Source organism: Pundamilia nyererei, unplaced genomic scaffold, assembly GCF_000239375.1.
Source record: "Pundamilia nyererei isolate P.nyererei 1_Seehausen unplaced genomic scaffold, PunNye1.0 scaffold00123, whole genome shotgun sequence".
NCBI lineage: Eukaryota > Metazoa > Chordata > Actinopteri > Cichliformes > Cichlidae > Pundamilia > Pundamilia nyererei.
In genome coordinates, this window is record NW_005187524.1 from 249579 (window position 1) to 273129 (window position 23551).

The 23551-nt window shown below is 43.8% G+C and overlaps 1 protein-coding gene across 3 annotated transcripts in view; it reads left to right on the forward strand.

The window, feature by feature from the left end:
• The window catches only part of esrrb (estrogen-related receptor beta), a 37751-nt gene that overhangs the window by 3027 nt on the left and 11173 nt on the right, over nucleotides 1–23551 (forward strand). The window contains exons 2-6 of one of the 3 annotated variants that reach the window (XM_005742709.2): nucleotides 796–864; nucleotides 9995–10404; nucleotides 15951–16076; nucleotides 21831–21941; nucleotides 22428–22589. In XM_005742709.2, coding sequence (XP_005742766.1) covers nucleotides 796–864; nucleotides 9995–10404; nucleotides 15951–16076; nucleotides 21831–21941; nucleotides 22428–22589 — 878 coding nt within the window. The remainder of the gene's footprint in view (nucleotides 1–795; nucleotides 865–9994; nucleotides 10405–15950; nucleotides 16077–21830; nucleotides 21942–22427; nucleotides 22590–23551) is intronic. The other 2 variants (XM_005742710.2, XM_013913294.1) reach the window with 2 other exon arrangements.

The window sequence follows — 23551 nt, forward strand, 5'->3', positions numbered from 1 at the left end:
CCAGCTCTGGTTGAGGATGGCATGTGTGAGTTTTTCAGTGCTTGTTAGAAAACACAATATTTGAGTGGCAGCGAATTGAGATGTGACTTCTCTCTGCTTCTAAATGTTCCATCAACACCCAGGCTTCCCTTAAGCCCTGGCAGAGGCACTGCAATAAACTAACTAGGCTATCCAATTTCCCTTCATGAAATAAGAGCTTTTTAATGTATTTTCAGAGAAGCAGAAAGAAGTTAACACACAGTGATGAATTAGATTTCAATTTATTTGACTTCATTCCCAGCTTGCTGCATTAAAGCCTGCAAACACCCATCTCTAGCAGTCCGTCCACTTGATTCTTATTAGGTTTCAGAAAACAAGGCGAGGGAATTGCATTAGTGTATCTTAAGTTAAAAGCTCCTTGCTCTTTGACCAAGTGTTTCATTGTTATAGGGTTAATCAGATTTTTGCTGTCTTCATGGAGATGCTATCACAGGCTAGAGGCAGTGGTGGGTAACCAAAGCAGCCGTGCACAGACGCTATCCAGATGGGATCAGCTTACGGTAATTTGGTTTCAGAATACATTACCAGAAGAAGCTCCTGGCCGAGAATTGCCACCCCGCTATGAGCCAGGAGCCGGTGGCCTCTGTAGCTGCAGCATGGAGCCCAGGCAACCCACCTGTCCTGCTCTTACTTTCCTCATCTCGCAGAGCAAATGTTAGGAGGTTTTTTGGGATGTGTGCCTTTTAAAGAGAAACCTAATGTGCTTAAGCTCAGATTTTTTGCCAAATTCTAAATACTTCTTCCTTGTACCAACAGGGCTTTGTTGTCCAATTCATTAGAGAGATTCCTGAGTCCACTGGCCACGCTGGAGCCCTCTCATTTCTGGTATCTAGTATCATTACTTTCACTGTAAATATGTCACTCAGCTCAAGCTGAGCGGGGGGAGCATGTTGTCTCTCTCCAGGCCAAATGGTGATGCAGAGTGTGTTGGCAATGTCTAGATAGTCTCAATTCTGTAGCTTCAGAGGTATTTGGGTTCATAGTTGTTAGTGCTGAGGCTGGCTTTTAAGGAGCTGCCAAATCAAGCACCTTCTTGTGTTGCTTTATTTCCCAGGTCATTAACTGATAAAATAAAAGGACAAGAGAAGGTTTTAGGATCCAGGCTGGTTCTTTTTCTGTATTTCTTTACTCTAAAACTTGCTAAAGACCAGATTCTGAATGTTTCTTTTTAGTATTGGTCAGTTTTGGAAGATCATGCTTTCATAATAACATGCTCTCTCTTGAGAGCCTATTTGATGTTTGGCCTTTAGATCTCTTCATGATTACTTACAATACCTCTTTGGCTATTTTATAACCTCCACCTGCACAGATATCACCAAATGTCACTGCATGCGTCCCTCCTGATTTCTCATCCATGGTAACCTTGGACACCTCCACCGCAGTGTGAGAATCTGTTTAAAAATAACCAGGCCCATTAGTCTAGAAGGATAATGCTAGCCTATGTGGGCTCTCATGCCCTTGTGGCAGCAGAGTGCTATCACTGACACAGTGCGTCAGCACTTCTTCCTGTTGCTCCAACACTGAAGGGCTCCTCTTCATTTACACACATCCATGCATGCATGCATCCTCACACACACACACACATACATACAGTCACATACACACACCTACAATAGAAAGCGGAAATTGGGAAATACACCACGGTCAAGAAAAGAGCCGTTAGCATGAGCTGTAGAGTGTTGCATTACAAGAAAACACCACACGGTGAAGATTAAAAGCAAAATCAGCCGTGATTACAAAGTTTAACATTTTTTGTGCAAACATTTTGCTTTCTATTTGATTGCAGTCACATTGTGCGACTCCAGGTTCAGTAATTCACACTTAGTTAAAAAATGACATGACGTAAGGTGGGTAACGATATGGGTGTTTATCATTGAAGGCTATTAGTATTGAGCGGTCAGTTGTTTGAAGGTTATGTTTCGGAGCAGTAATTGAAATGCAAAATAACATTAAGATCGATGCTTAGCTTTGTTTATTTATGAAATCAATATTGGAAGCGTCCATCACTGAAGCAGCTCTGATTCCTACTGACAGCTTCACCAGGTCTTCTATGCATGGTCTGCGTGAAGCTTCCACCCATTACAGCTTTTAGAGGAATAACGTTTTTTTTGTCATCGCTTTTTGGAGAGCTGTTCGAATGTTTCAGGTTCATGTGCTGAAACACGCAGAGCACAGCCTTAAAGAAAGCTGTAGGGCTCAGCTTCATGAACTGCTGAAATTGTTAAACTGAAAACATGCTGCGTGTACAGAGGCTGTCTTACGGGTGTGTCTACGAGAGAGAGAGAGCACTACTATTGCTTATCCCAGATTTGCCCTGGGCAATTAGATGTAACCAATAATCACCCAGTAACAGAACAGTGTGCAAAACACCGGTCAGTGTCTCTGTGCTTACATATTTGGACCCTGCTATTAGAAAATAAAAGCAACTTTTGTTTGAGATTTTAATTCATGTAAAAAATAAATAAATTAAAAAGCAGCGCAAAAATATTTGAATGTCTTTGTCAAATAAGAGTTAGTGAAAGTCTTAAATGTAAGAACATTTTTCCACATTTACTTCTGAGTCTTTGGTGTTGTTTAGACTTCAGTTTTTTAAATGTGGAGTCATTATAAATGATAAATACAGTATACTCTATAAATCAGAACAAGCTTCTAATTTTTGTGCTCGGTTTCCAAATAACCAAATTCTTGTCTCCTCTCCAAACTTTTCAGTGACACAAATATGGAAGCAAAGGAAAATTAAATTATAACTCAATCTGAAAATCAGGCTGTTCACCCTTACTGTCATCAAGGGCAGTTTTTATTAGAGGTTAACATTTTTTTACAACTTTTCTTGTCATATAATAATTAAATCTGATAACTGACAGATTTGTTAGTGTAAAAGTGTGTGTGTGTGTGTGTGTGTGTATGCCTCTGCATCTGCCTTCAGTTTATACGACCGTGTGCTTATATGAGTATTTGCCTGTTGGTCACAAAACATGTGCACATTAAAACGTCACCTTAAGAGACCGCCCTTGCATCCTTAAGTACAATCAAACGTTCACACACTGAGTGGCTGCTTGTCGAAATGTTGAGAGGCCCCCTCTCCCACTACATCCTGTGACGCGAGACGTTGGTAAAAACCGCGTCGCACGTTTAGATGTCAACCCCCCCACCTCCCCACCCCTGAAGGAGATGCATTAATTCAGGAAATATCCCCAAAGTTTAATTATTCCTGAATGGTGTGGTGGTGGACACAACCATATAAATCAGTTAGGCCCACCCGCCTTTTTATTACCAGCACTATTTATGGAGAATGTGTGGCAGCTGGTAGAGATGAGCCTGTAAAAAGCTAGAGGCTATTGCTGTGACTGTGTCGACTGCTGTGGCGTGTGACAGTCATAACAATGGTGTTTCTGAGTAACAGCAATTCGTTTTGGAGTCGTCTGAATTGTGTGCCTCGAACAACGCTTTAAACGCGAGGAATCAAGTTACATCTTTAACTCACAGATGTCGTATCGCGCGCCGCGCTGTGATTGCTCACTGACCGTGAGCCTCTGCAAACGCCGTCACGTCTGAAACACTTGATAAACCTCCGATTTTTGACCTGTTAATTTTGCTCTAGCATTTGTGTATGTACGCGTGTGTGTGTGTCTGTTTATATTTGTGTCCTCTTCTGATAAAGGGGATAATTTGTGGTGGAGGCAGGATTGGCTCTTTGTTTTAGGCAGGTAGAGTTTCCTCCTAAACAAGGACGGCCTATCAGAAGAAGATTAATGAAGTAATTTCATGCATGGCTCTATGCCTCCGTCCCCCTCTACGCACAGTGACTGTGTCTAAACCTGTGATTTACATTGCACTGTGTTAAATAGCCTTAACCCTTTATAAAAATATTTCTTTCTGTTTGTGACACACACAGGCACACACACTTAGACACACAAACAATAAAAAAAAATCATCCAGCACAGCTTGCAACTTTCTGTGAAAATTAGCCTTGTGGATCTGTTTTCTCTCTTTGTTTGCTCCACAAATATCTCTGAATGCTCTCTGAACTGCAATGCATGACTTTTAGTTATGCGCAGACTTTTTTCTTTTCTTCATTATTCAAATTTTATAATGCCACCTCCCTCCTCGTGGAGCATGCTGTGGCTGATATCTGTTGGCTTTTTACTGGATTTGTTGCAGTTAAGCAAAACTTTAGCAGTCGGCTTTTATCGTGCAAAACTGAACGTGCAGTTTTTTTAAGAAAAAGTGTTAAAGTTCAGATTGTATTGAATCACACTGTTCATGAGGATTTGCATAATATATCACTATAATGCATTCCTGAGAATAATACATTATCTTTACAATTTTAGAAAAAACGACTCGTTGTTAGTGCATTTATTTGCACCGTGCTCTTATTTGAGTTTTACAGCCAAATTTAATTAAGCAGTTTTAATAAATGTTCACATTTTTAAAACCATCACATGACAAAGAAACGGTTTAGAGTTAAACCGTCTGTAGTAAAGGGGAGAAACCTCCATGTCACAGTATCGCAGGAGAACGTACTGTGATATTGTTGCCTGTGTATCGGTAACATATCACACAACACAGGGTTGTGTCCGATGTCATCACCTAACCCCAAGTTTTCTAGGCCCCAAGGCTAATTTTTTTTTTTTTTTTTTTTGCCATGCACCATAATTACTTTTTGTAGTTATCAAGAGCCATTGTAAATTCATGTTGCTAAATTATACCATGACTGTGCCACATAATGGATGTAATGAAAAGTAATCTTTGGTAACGGCACGGCAGGCCGGGATTATCCCTGAACTTCCTTTTTTACATACAGCGTGATGAGCTGTCCAACTCTGCAGAGAGCCGTTCCCACTGGTTCTGCATAGAAGATTATTAACTCCTTGCTTTCTGTCGTAAGAAGTTTAGACGGCGGTTACTTCCCCCCCGACCCCCGCACCCACACTTCCACTGACAGAAGCTCTGTCATTAGCCGGTTGCTTCCCTCAACATCCTGAACTCAGCCCCTTATAAGAACAAGATCTGCCCAGAGCGGCCCAGACAGTTTACGTCAGACAAACAGCAGCGCCTGTGTCACGAGAGGCCCTCTCTCTTCTGCCAGCAGCGTCTCTAGAACAGGAAGGAGCGGGAGGGGCGATCGATAGATGTGATCTGCTTCTTGGTCGACTCTATCTTGTGGTGCTGCTGGAGCGTGGGGCTCATGTTGTCGTAGTGGAGTGAGCTCATGGTTTTATAAAGACTACAGTAACATCGCTGTGAAGCAGCTAAATATAATCCTTTGCTAGAGCACCACGGAGCAGCAGCAGCGCAGTCCCTGAGAAGTGGTAACCCTGCCCTGGCCCCTGTAGCCTCCTGACTATCGATCTGGGACCCTCACTCCCCATCACAACAGTAAACTCTGTTTCTTCTAATGTAGCCCCTCACTCACTCTCTCTTTTCCTGTTTTTTTTCCCCCTCCACTTTCCTTTTGTTTGCCTCCATAGATCTGCAAATCATAAATCTCTGTCAGCATCTTCTGAGTGTCTGGCACATCCGTTAATAAAGATGCCCCTCCCCTCTCCTCAGGTCCACCCCCTCCTCTCAGTCCTCTCCCTGTCTCCCTGCTAGAGCAGGACTAATGAATGAGAAACTCCAAAATCAGGGGCCTCTTCCTCATAGATTAGAATGGGTCCCTGTGGAGTGCCGGTCTTGCCTCCAACCAAACCACCGCCGTCAGCCACACGACACACCGCCAACCCCCAAATTTCCATCTTTCATATTCTGTCTGCAGTGCAAATACACACTCGCATATGAGCGCATAAACCAATCTAACAGACACACACACTTATGCTCATTGCCCCAAGAGTCTTTTGGCCCTTATTCCCCTGGTGGTCATTAACCTGGAGCCAGTTAGACAGAGACAGGCACACTCCATATTTCAGCTAAGTGTGTTTTGGAATCTCCATTCCCTTCCTTTCTCCCAGGGGCCAAACCAACCCCTCCTTGAGCCTCGGTCCTTTTTCATTTACATTTTCCCCCGTGTGAATGTGCGGCGAGCACCCTTGGTGGCTTTCAAGCCTCTGTGCGTATTTCTGTGACTTTTGTGGGGCCGTGTAGATTTTGACCATGATTTTCGCTTTTACAAAAAAATGAGTCCCTGGCTCTGTGTGTGTGTTGGAGCGGTAAAAGGTGGCAGTGGCCCCTGGAGGAGAGGTCAGCGTGGCAGCTGCCAGCGGGTTCTTGGCTGTGCTGAGGAGGCTGCGCTGGGCTGCAAGGGGGTCTGTCAGGAGCTAATTGAGTTCGTCCTACCACCGCTGACTCTGGGGCCAGTGGCTTATCAGGCCACATCGCCTGAGGCCCACGAGACAGATCTGCCCCTACTGGGGCATCTGATATCACCATCGCCCTGCCTTGAGATGTCAACCCCCACCGCCAACCCGTTCTTCCCCTTCGCTTGTGCAGTCTGATCAGGTAGCAGGGGTGTGACACTCTAAGATGAGGTGAGCAAATGTTATAAAAATAGTGTTTTTTGGCATCTGGCGGCCTTGAGAGTGAAAAGGACATGAGGAATTTACTCGCTGCTTGAGTTGAGTCTCTAGCGCAGGGTTGTACTCTGTGCTTGGGATTTATACAGGAAACAGGGAGAGCGTGGCAGTCACACAGAGAAAAATGGAAGATGTCACTATCCTCCTGAAGAGAGCTGCTAGCTCTCAGCAGGCATACTTACAAATTGGCTCAATTAGATCCTGAATGTTCTCCGTTCTCATAACAGTGTCATCCAATGTTCAGAATTTCGCTCGCAGGCAAAGGGAAAGAGTGGAGATGTTAGGAAAGAGCGCTCCGTGGCTCTCCTCTCGGAAATCGCGGAACGGTGAGTGTGATACGAGCTGCCACATCATTAGGCCGGCTAATCCCAGTCACAGCAGCACTGGTGGAATGATATTAGGGATCTGAAATGCCGTTAGGAGGGCCAGGTGGAATCAGATTAAAACCAAACTGCGCAGTGTGCGTTTGCGGGCCCATAACCTACTACTCAGCATGAATTTTGATCGGTACAAAGGGAACAAAAGGAGGAGGAACAGAGGGAGAAAATGGGAGAGGGGGAGATACTGTGTCTTAGATGAGTGCTGCTCCTTTAGGCAGCCAGGCAGCAGATTTTGAAAAAAAAAGAGAGAGAGAAAAAAGCTCTTACCTTGAGGAAGGAAGAAAGAACTATAGATTTTACAGCATCAAGTCTCAGTTCAGCACACCCTTTCCTGTCTGCTCTGTCTGTGGCACACAAGCTAATTAGCACCTGCCCCACATATTGAATTATTTATCGGGACTATTGCTGCTGTCAAACAATTTAATGTTCATAATTCATTTTCCCATACAGTTGTATTTATAGATTTAAATTGGCCCTGTCCCACTAGAGATTACCAATATTTATAGAAATATTTTCGACTGTTTGATTAATACGCCAGGTTCTCATGGTTAGTATTCCCTCAGTATCATTAATCAATATATGCAGGCTTGTTAAAAACATAAGCATAGCAGTGATATAATGTGTCATAGCGGTGTGAGTTAAGGGGATTCTAGCCAGCACATTCATTATAAATGACCACATTGAGCTGGAGGGGAAACAGTTAAGACACTTATGCAATTATGCTAAGTGTCACCTTCGAGGTGGCCTTTGAACTTGGGTTAAGCTTACTCTGAATTTCTGAAATAAAAGCTAAATGGAGCCATCTTGTGCTCCTATGTTTTAATATATAGCCTTTAATAAGCCAAGTGCAGGTGCCCTGTCGCGCAGGTGCACATATCCATCCTGAAACGGAGAACATAAAGCAGATGAACACAGAGCGTGCATTAATTTATGGGTATGTAATCTGCATTCGTTATTAAGAGCGGCGAGATCTATTTTAGAAAGGCATGAACATGATTCACTTTTTTTTCTGCAAACCATTTAAGAGTAGAGGTAGGCAATTTAAAAAAAACGGTAATTCTTAACAACCACCCGTTATACAGTTATTGCATGAATTGGTTAAATTGAGAGTAAGTGAAAGAAAGAGGAAATAAAGCATGTGTTGGATTGCTTTTTGCGAAACAGGATGGCGGCTGTGTGTCAGTTTTATATTTTGAGAGGTTTTATATCACAAGAAGGATTCCAGGAGAGCTCGAGCAAAGAGCTTATTCCACAAGGTCAACGGTTTTAACAGGGGACGTTTTTTTTATTTTTATTATTTATTTTAGCAGTTAACCTTTTTGTGAATTTCCAGAAGTGCTAGGCACCTGGAGCTCCAATGAATATACATGACAGCAGGGAGGGGAAACCCGGGAATGAGATTTAATTTGACACACTGACCCCCATCTCCACGGGCCCTGGAATCCAGGGTGAGAAAATAAGGTTGACCCACTGACCCCTGGGCTTGAACCCCTCCGTCACCCATCTTCACAATTAAATCAGCCTCAGAGAGCGAGAAGCAATGTGGCCAACCAACGGCGGACACCACAGCATACGCTTCTCGCTTCCTGTTTCCTCTGAAGTGCTCTGAGAGCAGTCCAGTCCAAAAGATAGGAGCCCAAGTGGGAAACAGCATCTTCTCCCCGTGTTGATGGTAAACCTGACATGTCAAATATGTAAACATTACCGTTAGTTGGCAATATGCTAATGAAACTAATGTGCTAAAGCACAACTTGGGCTTTCTGGCTGCCACTCATGAGAAACCCTTGAAACTGAATTTGCATAAGCCACGCAAGGCTCAATTTTGTTAATGTAGGCAAGTGCAGGTAACCTTTCACCCCTTCAGTGGTACCCTCATGCATAGGGGTGTGTGCGTATGTTAGTGTGTGACCTCGCCTTGACCCTAAGAGGTTACTGTGTCTACACGGCATCCCCAGCAGATTGAGTTATTCATCTCCTCCACCACTTCACCTCTTCAATACACTCTATTTGCAGATGGAAAAACGAGTTGAGTGTGTCCAGGCTAAGTTTTTTTCCCCTCTTCGTTGTTCTCTTAGTGCAATTTCAAGTTAAAGGTTATAGAGCTGAACTGAAGTAGATTTATATGGGCAGGAGAGGCTTCAGAGAGGATTTTGTGGCCGCAGTCAAAAGACTGCACTTTAGTCTGCACACGTTACAGCATCAGATTGCATGTACTCCAAAATACAGTTATTAGGCAGACAGTGAAAAAGTCAATATCTTCCCATCATGTTTCCTTTTGGTTGACTGCTGACTCAAGGAGACAAGCCAAGGTCCAGTGTGCTCTCTAAACTACGGAGATGCCCCCATCTTTGATGTGTGTGCACGCTCTGTGTGTGTGGGTGTGTTAAGTCTTCAGAGTGCCCTTTCTCTCCTCCTCTTATTCTCTTTCAACTACCTTTTTTTCACTGGGTTTGTGTGGCGTACGGACTTGTGCCGCCGTGTTTGGTGTGTATTTTTGCTCTGAAGCGCTTTCGCAGCTGCTGTAATGTGTGGCTAATGAAGCACTTCCCTTCCCCCTGGTTGACTGGTGTAAAGGGATTGTTAGGGCACAGTGGTGTAGACAGACAAGTTGGAAAGATAAAAAAAAACAGAGATGACTACATATTTCAATTTCAATTTTAAACGTAAGGCTGCAACCACACGAAACTTATCATCTGTCCTCTTTTCAGTTTCCTCTCCTTTGTGAAAAGAAAATCAAACACATGTTTTTCCACTGTAAAAGCTGTGAAAGTGAGTTGTTCTGCTCTGTAGTTGTAAATAAGCAGTATGTTAGCGCTCATCTTTTCACACTCCATTCACTCCAAATTTCTCGTTAAAGGAAAGAAGCATTTCTGTTACAGTTGTTCTGAATTGCCATATAATCTAATAATTTGCTGTCTCCTGCACTTCTGTCACTTGGCTGGTTGATGAGATTCATTACTGCTCTCCGAAGACCTCTGCTAATCATCTTCATCTTCTCCACCCTCCACACCCCCTTTCCTATCAACCCTACCCCCCACCAACTCTCCCCCCACCCCCTTCCAGGCTGCTGAATAGAATGGCCGCTGATGACCGGCATCTACCCTCCAGCTGTGGGTCCTACATCAAGACGGAGCCATCCAGTCCTTCCTCGGTCATCGACACGGTCAGCCACCACAGCCCCAGCGGCAACTCGGACGCCAGCGGCGGCTATGTCAGCACCATGAACAGCCACTCGAACGGCCTGGACTCTCCTCCTATGTTCACCCCCAGCGGGCTTGGGGCTGGCACCTGCCGCAAGCGCTATGACGACTGCTCCAGCACCATCATGGAGGACTCGTCCATAAAGTGCGAATACATGTTGAACTCCCTCCCCAAGAGGCTGTGCCTGGTCTGTGGAGATATAGCCTCGGGGTATCACTATGGGGTAGCCTCTTGTGAGGCCTGCAAAGCCTTTTTTAAAAGGACAATACAAGGTATTTTTCTTCTTTCACCCCACCCGACAAACACTCAATACAAGATATTTCATCCCATGTCGCTGCATCACAGAACACCAAAACACCCTCCATACAAGACACCTTTGGCCTCACAACAGCACTGAAACATCCTCAGTCCAAACACTTTGCTATGTAAAAAAAAAAATCACTGGAGTGTGGAAGATGCCTCATACCACAGGGGACCAGTAGCCTCCAGAAACATATCAGGCTCTGTTTTTAATTTATTCACAACTCAACAAAACAAAACAGAAAAATAAAATTCTCTTTAATGATTAACAAGAATCTTTACAATAAAACTGAAATAAAAGAAAAAGAGGGAGACTTGAACACAGAGGAGGCAACTGTTGAGATTATGACATCATCTGTCACGGAGGGTGGAGTTTGATGGAGGCAATATCATCACTCAGAGGGCAGATTTGGTGGAGGGTGGGGGCTGTTTGTCCAGATGCCTTGGGGGGGTGCAGAGTGCATGCTTTATTATTCTTGTTCTGACTTGTGTGTGTGTGTGTGGGGGGGGGGGACTAGTGTGAGACTGTTCTATCTGCAAGGCATGATGTATCACAGCTTCTCATTGGAGAGGCAATGAAAGGCCCCCCACTGTGAAACTGTGCGCTCCGCTCCAGATTAATCAGGGCGACGAAGATATTGTTGAGCAGAAAAAAAAAATTTGCACAACAGGCACAGCTGCCCAGAACTAAGCTGTGCTGGCTTAGTCGTGGAATAAATTCAGTGAAAAACAAACTAGATCAAACAGATCAAATGAACCTAAGGGTTTGGTTAAGGTGAAACAAAAGAATCATTTTGTCCGCTGCTTTCAGGGAATTTTTTCATCAGCAAATAATTGCGGGCATTAAATGGAGAGCAGGCTGCCTGTCTTGATGCTAGGTGTTGATTTTGGACCTTACTGCCCTATCAGCTTTAGACAGTCTATGTACCTTTTGCAGGCAAACAAAAGCATTAGGCCAAATCCTCCTGTTTACCCATGCTGCCATCAGCAATCCTGTCTATTGACAAAAGATGAACATTTTCTCTCAAGTAACATAACTGGGCTTTTGTCCCTTCACTAAAAGTACACTGACGGCGACACAATGGGACAGAAAAGAGGCATCGGGAAAGAAAGAGACGTCTTAAGTGGAGCAACGGCCCAAACAATTAAGAGCAAGGTACATGGAAAGAAAAAATTGAATGCTCCTCTTTTTTCCCCCCTCGCTTTGCATTGTCAATTTGAAATCCCTCTCTTTCTCTTCTTGGAGGGCTGCCTGTAATGGAGCTAATCTGCCGTCGTTTGTCCGAGCCACAGGAGTTTTGTCAATAACAATCAGCGTTTGGAAAGTGTAATTAAGGCCGAGGCTTTTCATTAGGAAGAAGGGAGGGGGCCGTCTCCAGGGACGGGCATGCCAATTAGAAACTCAGGCACGCGTCGCCGGGTAATTTCAGGGAAAGGAGGGGAAAAAAACCCAGGACTTCTTTAGATTGGAGAGGGAGCCTGCTGCTCTTTCAGAGGAGCGGAGGAGAGGCTTAATGGCATAATAATCAGACAGGGGTCCCAGGCAGAGGATGCAGGGCTCTTTTTTTTTTTTGGGAGGGGGGGGCGGTAAAATCCTTCCGAAATGATGAAAGAAACACATGCAGGATTGCTAGAGGAAAATGGAAGCGGTAAAGAGCAGGATGTAGAGCCCTTGAAAAGAATGAGAGGGTGCCGTTGATGAGAACTGATTAATTAAAGGAATAACGAGGCAGTCAAGGGTGGAGTGTGAGACGGCCCTCTCTAATGAGAAGAAAACAAAGGAGCTGTCTTTCTCAGCCCTTTCTCACATTGTTCTATAACACTTAGGGCAAACATGTGAAGTTAATGTTAACCGTGTACACGACAATTTCTTTATCACCTTGTGCTCACCTTGTGTAACTGTGATTTAGCAACTTATTCTTGACAATGCTATTAAAACGCAGGCTTAAATTATTATTATATAAATAAAATATTATTTTCAGTGAGTGTGTGCACAAATGTGTGCGCCTGTCCTTTCAGACTGCTTCAGTTCTCTTATGGCCTGTGCTTTTTTAAGGCCACGTCCCTACCGTTTTCAACAAACACAGATGGCACATCCATCTTCTGCCACCTATTCATCCAGTTTAAAAGCCCCTTGAACTCATATGTGGAGATAGTTGCTTTAGTCAAGGCCAGACCCAAATTAAAGTCAACCTAGATCTCCATCCATCCCAGAAATACCCCTGTTCTCAATGCGCCCTAATCATACCTCCAGCCCTGCACCTCGCGCGCCCCACCAATCAAAAGCATAAATGTCTTATTGAACCGTGTTTTCTTCCCATTTTGAACCCAAGTGCAAAATTGCTTGAAAACCAACTGAACTCAGTGGCCCTCTTTTATATGAAGTAACAGACCTTGACAGTAAGCCTGTAAAAGTCAGTTTAGATTTTGATGAGAAATACCTGCCATTTTACTGTAATTTACTTACAAGACCTGACTTTCCCCCTCTGTGCCCTGGCATGGGTCCTGAAAAGCCATAAAATAGATTGAGACAGATACTTATCAAGAGAAGAAGGAGGCAAATCTTTTTCTTCTCCCTTCACTCTGTAATGTTATTGGTAACCATACCATAACCTCTCTAAAGACAGATAAACCCCCGAGCATGGCCCTCGGGTTAAAGGGGTTCCCGCCAGTGCGCTTCGTTTTAGAAAAATGAAAGTTGCCATACAGTCGCTCTAGCAGCCAGTGTATCTGTGCAGCGTTTCTGAACGGCAGATCTGTTGTATGACATTTATTACAAGCACACCATTAAATCTGTTGTCACCGTCTGTGTTTAACTCCTGTTCAGTATAGTGCAATTAGTTATTAGATAAAAGACAAAAAAGACTGTTAGAGCCGTTCAGCCATCTGTTCTCTTTTATACCCTCTGAGCCCTGATATTAGTTCAGTTTAGTTAATTTCAGTTAAGTCCGCTGAATTACAGTCCAGTAAAATACTTTATTAATTTTTTTAAGAAGACAACTCAAGCAAAGACGATAATAATTCAGTTATGGCGTCTATGCAAGTAAATTAAATATTTAAATCTTTTAACTTTAGTTGACTTCATTTCACTTTGACTATTTAAGGGTCAGTACCTAATTAGCCATTATTTTGGATATAATGTAGGTTAAGAGTATGACCAAATACAAGTGAAACTGAAGCTTTATGCTTTTCACGTCTGTGTTTACAAAACTGCTGATGGGAGCAAACCTTTTAACGCAATCAGTTAATATAATGAGTTACGTGTAATAAAAAAGATCTGCCATAGATTTGGGACTCGTAACGTGCTGTAGTCTTGTGCTTTAAACATGATTGCAAAGCTACGTTTTTGTCTACATTCACGTTCATTTATTATGTCCGTTAGCATTTTCTTCTGCACTTACATTGACTTAAAATAACAGGTCAGAAGCAGCAGTCATGCTAGAAAGTGATACTTTGGTAAGGTTGCGTGTGTGCTGACACTGAAACAATCCCTGTTCTAAATATAAATCAAATGTAGGGATGAAAAATGAGTTAATCCACCTCTCACTCTGCCTTGAGCTGTGAGAAGCCCCCTCTGACAGAACATCAGACGAACGTGGGGGTGGGGGGGAGTCGGCTGGGTGGGTGAATACGGTAGCGCAGAAGTGTGGGCTCGCATGTTTGCTTTTGTTTCTGGAGTGTGCGATATCAAAGGGCTAACTTAGTTAGTGCCAGGTGTGGTTTGTGCGGTTTGTGCACGTGTCCTTGGGATCCCCTGAGAAACGAAACGGAGAGGAGGAAGAAAAAAAACAACCCATAAGCATCACCACACAGGGTCAGCTGTGCTGTATAAGCCCTGCAACATATCGTGTGTGTGCGGTCCACAAGTTCCTAATTGTATAATTTAGTGAAATGCAAATGAAAGATATATATTTTTTTCGATTTAGTGCTTTACATCAGAATTAAGGATTGGTTAGTGTGTAATGGAAACACAAACAGAAAAAAGCCCCAGAAGATTAACTTCTGTGCAGGGCGGCACTGATTGCCTCCTGCCAGATTATGAGAAAGGGATAGGATTATTATGGTCTGGTTCTGCTATGACAACAGAGAAAACAGACAGAGGAAAGACAATCAGAGCTCATCAGCCACTTGCCTCACACCTTTATTTACCCCAACCCCAAAGAGAAGAGGAGAATTAGCATAATGATTTCTAACCCAGATATAAAGAGGAATTTCTAATTATTTATAACATCTTGGGACCCTCTACTTGATCTGTCCAATAATGTTAACATAATTGCATAAGCTGTCAAAGGATGTTAGAGGGCTAGCATAGGAATGCCAGTGGAATATTACACAGCTTTCTGTACAGAAATGTGAACTCAGGGTCAGAGCTGGGGTGCAGCTTCAGGACGTCGGGGTGCAATCCTAATGTGCCTGCGTGTGCGCACACACAAGGAAATGCTTCCCCCTTTGGAAGAGGTTGGTGGGTGGAGAGCACGTTTGCTACCGTCCTGTTTGCTTAGATGCACTTTAATGGATAAGGATGTTTATGTTGTGGGAATTATAACGATTAGGTTCGATTTTGACATTAGATGTCAATCTATTTCAGCACTACACTGGAAAAGACAAACAATAGGTTAAAAGAAAAGTTTAGAAAATATCAATGTCAAAATCCTTCAAGCTAAAAGCCCACTCAAGATGAGGATAATTCAAATTCCTAGGCCGAAGCAACCATTACACTGAAACCCTTTATTGAAAACCCCTGAATGCAGTAAAATGTAGGGAATCAGGCAGCAGCGGAGGAACTGCCTCACATACCCTGCCCTTCCTATTGCTAATGCTAGAGTAGTGCGGAACCGGCGCTTTTATTGTGTAGCAATGAAACTCTTTTTCATTGCTCCGTCCTGGAATCAGACGCTGCAGCTGAATAATGCATAAGGCCTCTTGCCTGTACACTATGTAAATAGTCAACAATGGCAACAGTGGTAACAACAGGTTTGGGTCTGCAGGAGTATTATGTAAAGTGGTCAGGGGCAGTGTGTCTGGCTCTCTAGCCTGCTATTGAAGCAGTGGCAGGCCCCTCTGAGCGCAGAGGGACATGGCCTGCGCCCGGGGCCTGGAGGGGACATGCACAGAATTAATGAGACCAATTTAGTGTTGCAGTAGAGTGGCATCTGCTGAACGGTCCTAAAGGACTGTTTTAGATTTCACTCCACCCCTAACCCCTTGCCCTTTACTCCTTGCCCCCACCACCTCTCCTCAGACTCTGGACCTCAGTACTAGAAGGTACTCCACACACTGGAGGGCACATAGAAATTGGTTCTGTAAGAATCTATATGATTAACAGGTGCCCATACCAGAGTGGTTATTATATAATAGACCATCTAAACACAATGATGGTGTTTTCTGCATTTACTGGGAGCACCCAGCTAAGCATCAGGTCCAAAATGCTTGTACTTTATACTCTACTCGTTATTTGAATATGGCATTGGTGCTAAGCTGTGCTTCGCCTTCTTCTTCTCCTTCTTCTTCTTCACAGGTAACATAGAATACAGCTGTCCTGCCACAAATGAATGTGAGATCACAAAACGGAGACGCAAATCATGTCAGGCTTGTCGCTTCATGAAATGCCTCAAAGTGGGGATGCTCAAAGAAGGTAAGAAGAGTAAGAACATTTTTTATTATTCTTACACACTCATGCAGCATAGATCTTGTAGCATAGAAGCACACACTTTATACAAAAACAATTGATCAGATCAACAATAGTCTAATACATCATCATCGCGTGCCTGATGTCTTATGACCCACCAAGAAGGCCCATGTTATTTTTTCCTGCAGCAGCTCGTTTTATGCATTTCCACAGTGAGAAATGCATAAAACGAGCTGGCCGGCACAACAGTTCCCAGCCCCTTGTCCTCCCCCTCCTATCCACACAGCAGTAAATAATGTGCAGTTGAGTTGGGGACAGAAATATGCTGAATAGGTTGATCCCTGCCTTTGAGTAATAGAAATGTAACAGTATTCCACTTGGAAAGGCTCAGGCCAGGTCCCTGAGCACACACCCGCAACAGTCTCAGCTCTCCCTGGCATATTGATCCACTAAATGTTTTCCGAACATCTCAGCTCTCTTCCTGCGGATGGTTTTTTAAAGTCACGCCAACAGGGAATTCAGTGACAATTAAACATGCTTCCGATGGATTTGTCTGGCTGGTTTTCTCTCCCCCTCCCTTTCCCCACTGACTGACTCCCCCGAGACACAAACCTTGGCTGCTCTTCTAGCGGAGGCACCTGTCCACTCTCCCTCATCCCACTGCACTAGTGGGTGAGTTTTCACCTCCCTTACTCTTTCTGTTTCTGTCAGTTTATCCTTTGCTGTTTGCTTGAAATATAAAATAAAATAAAAAATAGACAAATAACATAGAAATGACAATATCTGGAGGGAAGCAGTGTTGTTTTTGTTTTCACTCATTTTTATTTTGCTTCTCTCTTAAGTGCAGATAAAAGCAGGAAGGGTAGGTTTTTTCATCCCTCACGGTTGGGCGGTGGTATAAATGCTTTGCCAGATAAGAGCTCCGAAATCGAAGATAAATTAAATCCAGTTAAAACGTCCACTTTTAAATTCTCTGCCAAACTCCGTGAAATTTATATACTCTGCTTTTATTCATCCCATTATTCTCTTCTATTGGAGAGTGGGGGATTTATAGATGCATACATACCCAGTCGCGACCTGAAGCCGGAGTCGTAGCCCGTATGGATCCCAACCCAGTAACAGAATCTGCTGGACTGTGCACAGCCAGATAAAGCCTCAATGCCAGAATGACAGAGTAATCGCATTACTATCTGATGAAAAATTTATGCCAATATATCACCTTGGAGAATAAGAGACTACAAAAATATGTAGCCGTTGCTATAAATGAATGACTGGTGTCAGGTCAGCCTAAAAATGAGCGTAAAACCCGAATATGCAGAGTACGGCTAAGCCTGAGGTTCTAATGCACTCCTCTGTGTACTCAGCACATTATCAGAATAAGAATAATTCTCCTCCTTTACATAGTGGCTGTCATCACCGCACGGCAGCTATTGTCACTGTGCGTGATTAAAGTCATGTGCTGGTGTTCACAGATCCCTCTCATATAACTGATTTTTGTCACAGTCGAAATTCTGAAACATGCTGGCTGTGACCAAGAAAACGAGCGTTTGCTTGAGCTCTTGTCTTGGGGCTGTGTCACCAAGACTAAATGGAAAGAGAGACACGTGGTCTGTGCCGACTGTAAGCTCAATGAAGCCGTCGGCTCAGGAAATGGTGGCAACCGCTCATGTGACTCTGGTTGCAACTTACTTTCATTACTGCAGAAAGGTCACATTGTGTCTCAATGGAAAATTGCCTAATTATAACTTTATAGCCCCAACAAAGTGCATTGCTGACCCCCCAAAGAAACATAAGTTTAAATCCTTCACTAGATTTAAACAAAAAAATAAAACAACTTAAGATTTCACGTCTCTGTTCTGTGTGGGTACACCTGTGAAAGCAAAGCCACTAAAGCCACATTTGGCACTTCAATATTGGAAACCGGATAGGAGACATAAGGAAAATGGTCTTGGAAGATCAGCAGTCCGATTACAGGAGGCCTGCCTGAACCTTGTGTTGAGTAGCTGTACTTTCCCTTGACTGTGTAAAGGAGGAAGTGATCAATAGACTAATCAAATGTCAGATGCAACAGGTTTTTCCTCTGATCAATGGAAACAGATCAGAGCTTAGAGCAAGAGAGAAGACAAGATAGTATTGAGAGATTAGACTGACATCATTCAGTGCCAGTTGCTGTCCACCACGACTTCCTTTCTCTCGCACACTCACACTACTGTACATGCCTCCACATGCAAGAATGGGCAGGTATATTTTACATAGTGCTTTTTCTAGTCTTACTGGCTGCTCAGAGCTCAAGAAAATCGACCATTTCTGTAAAGTTAATATATATTTGTATCTGCACATCCACAGCATTGACCAAAGACAATAGCTTTTTGTTCCATTGTCCTAATTTTGGAATACTGTGTGTTAAAGGAATCTTCTGGTTTTGCAAGGAAGCAGTGCGACAGCTGTGAAGATTTGCTGAACAAAGGAGTGTGTCTGTACTGATATGCAATACATGTTCATGCAGAGAACAAGCTCTAACAGTCAGTTACAGTAAAACGCACAACATACAAATGAAAAAAAAAAATGTTTAGTGAAGTAAAGTACTAAACGTCATTTCTTCAAAGTTGTGTGCACCAGTAAGATGAATCCAGTCTAAGATCTATAATTGAAATAAGTAAGTAACAGGAGGCCTCCACTGTGGCAAACATCACTTGAAATGTTTTTTCAACAGTTTAATTTAGACTCTGAAGTGAGGTTTAAGTGCCGTTTAGTCTTTTCAATTAGCAGTACGAGCAAGGATGTCAGCTCACGAGGGATACTGTAGCTAACCTGTAAATGGAGTATGTGACAAGGGTGTCACTATGGCAGCCTCTGGGGTCAGCAGATGAGGACGGGGGGCAATGCGTGACAATTTTTCCGCTACCCCTGCTCATCACCACTCGTGATTAAAAATGCTGCGATGCACTTAGAAGCATGCAAAGCTGGCAACCAGGGCCCTTTGAAATAGTGCTGACGGCAGTTTAGCGGGCGGCTTCCTTGAAAGGCAAGGTTCACCATGCCTTGCCATGTGGCCTTCTGATTTTCCCAGCTAAAATAGGGACCGCCTAAGCCCCCCTTGGCATTGCCAACCATCCCAGACATCCTGACACTTTCCCCAGGGAGAGACACCCAGAACAGGTGAGGGACTCAAAATAAGGACCCCTACCGCATAAAGTGAGTGAAGACAGGCCCTTTTGTAGGAGTGTGCTCGGAAGGGGATTATTATTGTTTTTGGAGAGAAAGAAGAGCTGTAGGTCAGCTGGCCCCAGCCCCCACCTCGAGGCCTGTGCTAATCCGTGCACAAATGCCAGCCGCCTTGGCCAAAAGCCCCCTCCCCGAGCACCCTCCTTTGAAGAGATGATACCCGAGCTCACCCGCTGCTACCCTTGCCGCACTGTGCAGTGGGCCATAAAACAGCAAGATGACTGTGGATGAGGTGGCACTCAACTCGCTTTGCACATTTATAACGCACCTACTGTTTACTCTGGAGGGAGCACAACAGACTGGCCAGAGTCGGAGCGCTTAAAGCGTCACCAAAGGGGCATATGAAGCTCACAAAGGCCCCTATAAAAGTCCTGGCTATAGTACCTGACAGCATGAGTGAATGAATCTGTCTGGCTGCTCTTAATCACTCTCTCTTCCTCTCTGCCTGTGTCTGGCCCTGTTGGACAGTAAAATGAGACAGGTTAGTGCGGAGCTTTAATTCCTGTCAGCATCTGTTAATTATGGCCAGGACTGTTCTAATTAAAAGAGGCACCCATCTACCTCCGTAGTTGGCTTTATGCTGGCTGACACAGCCACACGACTCAACCGGCAGAGAGGAACACGGAGAGCAGAAGCGTTGCCACCTGGCAGCAGCCAAGCTCATCTGGAGAGCCGGAAGAAACTGTAGAAAGTGGTGATAGCACATTTGACAGGACATGCATCCAAGAATAACGGTATTTTAGCTAATGCAGAAAGTTTTTAAGCAGTAGCCCACAACACTGCCAGAATTGATTGCTTGATACAATGCACATAAAAAATAAATTGTCACCAAGTATCCACGCTTGTGCATGAAATACAGGTAGTTGATGTCAGATGATTCCCTGGTACTCACTGGGAAGGATAGGCTCTGATGGGAGTTGGGGGTAATTAGGTTAGTAGGTTGTCAGTGTCAGGAAATTGAAAGACAGTCCTAATCAGATTTGTGTTTCTAGGGAATCAAATAATTTATATAAGTAGAAAAAAATCTTTGTTTTATAGTTACATGATAATACAACTTACTGGACTCCCCATTCACACAGAGAGCGAGTAGGGCTTTGTGTCTGTTGTATATAAAAATCAGCTATTTTGCATAAATCTGCTGCTGAATTCCTCTTTGTTAAATGAAGGCCACCACTTCTATCTTACATCATCTGATTTTCCCTTTCCCCATCCGTTCACCGGGCGACCTCCAATCGCCACGCATGGGACACATCCAAACTCATCCTCTCCAAGAGCACTTGCTGATGGGCAAATTGTATTAGGCTCATTTGCAGTGGCCACACAATGCCCAGGTTTGACACCGTCCTCCCTGTTATAAAGTGATGAAATCATCAAGGAAGTGCTCCAGCTGCGGGTGTTGTTCACTCAAAGGACACGGGAGGCTGACAAATTAACTCCTCCTCCACCGCAAGAATTTCATTGAGCCTTTTTCCTCATCCAACCTTTAGTATTAAATGTGTTTGCACGTCTGTGTAAGGGGGTGGTGGTGTTACATTATGCATACAAGGTAAATTGAACAGATTCTCCTTCTCAGCTGGATTAAGATAGCCGGTATGTTCAGACTGTCCGGTGGCAGTGACACAATTCCAAATAAGGGCATGCAGGATATAAATGTTTGCATACAATTTCATTAAATGGCCAAATACCTGCCGAGTGGCATCAAATGAATAGAACGGCGCAGATGAAATATGTTTACAATGTTGAAAATTAATAGAATAGAAAAGACATCTTAATAGAAACATTCTTATCAAATAATGAGATAATAAATAACTTATGTTATGATGAGGCCAGCTTGACATTTACAGTATCAGTGTGGAACCTGGCCCCCTAGGTGTGGCTGCGGATGATAAGGCCTCGGTGCTACTCCTGTGAAAGAGGGGTGAAATAAGGGTCTTTTATTGGAAAGCAATACCTAGTTATCTATCTGCAGTATGACAGTGGATGCTTTGTACACTGTATGTGTGACTATGTCTTTGCTTGTTGGCTGGTTAAGTTTCTGTTTGTGGATATTGAAAAAGGACACACCTGAGCACACACACACACACACACACACACAAGCAAAGAGGCAAGTGGCTGGCAGCTAATTAGTATTCAGTCTGCCTCACCCCAAAAGCTAAATAATTAGAGGGCCAGTCTGTGAGATCATTGACCCTGCGTTAAATATTCATATGTTTAGACCTGCTCTGGGCTCAGCTGTGTCACAGTAGACCAGCCAGGCATGGACCACATATGGGAAGCCTGCCGCGACTCTGACACATCCCCACACACACACAGACACACACACACACTGAAAGTATGCTCATACACACGGACACATTTTTATACCTCTACGTAGTCCTTTTATATTCCTCACATACAAGCTAAAGGCCAGCACTGTAGCTCACATTTACTTTAATATATTATAATATAGAATATGTGAGGGTGTAATTTTGAACCATAATCCTATATTTATGTCTTTACAACTTCATCACAATTTACACGGCGGTCTTATCTTTTCTTTCTTAGGGGTTCGTCTGGACCGTGTGCGAGGGGGCAGACAGAAGTACAAGAGGAGGTTGGACACAGAAAACAATCCGTACCTGGGCCTGACGCTCCCTCCTCCCACCAAAAAGCCTCGTGAGTACCCCCCGCCCCCGTCAATAGCCCATTGTCTTTTTCTTCCGCTGCCTCTCCTCTACCAGGCGAGCGAGCAAGCAAGTAAAACTGAGATAAAATTCTAGGACAGACTCGCGTTCCTCCGTCACGTTGCATGTTTGGACAGTTGAGAGTTCGTTTGTCGTAAATATAGGCCACGTATTGTTCTGCTCGGAGCCGAGTTACGATAAGTCTCTGAACAGATGACTGATATTAAAGAGTGAGAGATCTCGAGGACACTCCTGTCTCACACGTTTTTTGCACACTGTAAATTTCCTTTGCACAATGTGGCGTTTCCTTCACACACACAGGCAAAAAAAAGGGAAGGTGGGACCACCGTGCTACTGTTTCGTCATGTTGCCATGCATATCAGTGTTGCACATCTGTGTGCCTCTCTAAGCATTACGGTGAAATAACCTTTGACCTCTCCTTTTTTTTTTTTTGACACCCCCTTCCTCTTCAATCCAGTCACAAAGATAGTGTCTCACCTGTTGGTGGCAGAGCCAGAGAAGATCTATGCCATGCCTGACCCCACCATGCCGGAGAGTGACATCAAGGCTCTGACCACGCTCTGTGACCTGGCTGACCGCGAGCTGGTGGTCATAATCGGCTGGGCTAAACACATCCCAGGTAAAATACATATAAAATATTCTCTTATTGTCTTATTTCAAGGCATGCTCCTTTTCAATACTGTTTTATTTTTCCTCTTTCATCTCTCTTTGCCCCCAGTTTTAAACTTGCTCTGTGAAAATCAACATGCACTCACACGTAGATAATTAATGACAGCAGCTCATACAGCCTCCGGGTGCGTGGAGGATTGAGGGGTGTGCAAAATGGACATCGCTGTGCAAGAAACAAATCAATAGAGTGCATTTTAAATCCCTCCATTCAATGGAGAAGGGGGGACACAGACCCGGTGCCATTGTATGTTGTAATCACCGGGGAGATTAAGAGCAAAGTTGGGGACCTGCCCAGTCAAACAAGACATCATATCACACACAGGCACACATGAATGCACACAAGTGCAAGCACACACACATATTGAATTATTGATGGGCATAATCATGTTTCTTCCTTGCCCCATAGACATTCTGATAGAGGAGGTGTTAGGTTATAAGAGGCTGTTGAATTGAGGATAGGCCACCTCACATCAGCAGAGATTTTGCTTCCTTCGAGAGTTTTTCCTCTGATTTTGACAGAGTACATGTTGTTTAGCTGTTCTTTTTTGGCAACTAAAGCAGATTCCCGCTTGATCTTTCGCTTGACCCCCATAACTCTGTAGCACTGCAGTGCTGTAGAGACAAAGCGGTAACAAACTAAATCAATGTGTCCCTCGGTGCCAACGCCATAACCTCTTCTTCTCATCAGCATAACTTGGACAGGCGTGCATCTGTCAGCATGCAGGAAATGCACGACATCATTACAACACTGACACATATGCACACTCTACGCATGGCACACACATGAAAAGTTTATTTATTTTCACTGATCCAAAGTGGACTCTTAGTGACCTCGGGGTGGTGCATTGTGTACCGATAGGTATTAGAGTACTTCTCAGAAGAAGGGGTATTAATCAGGTACAGATCTGATAG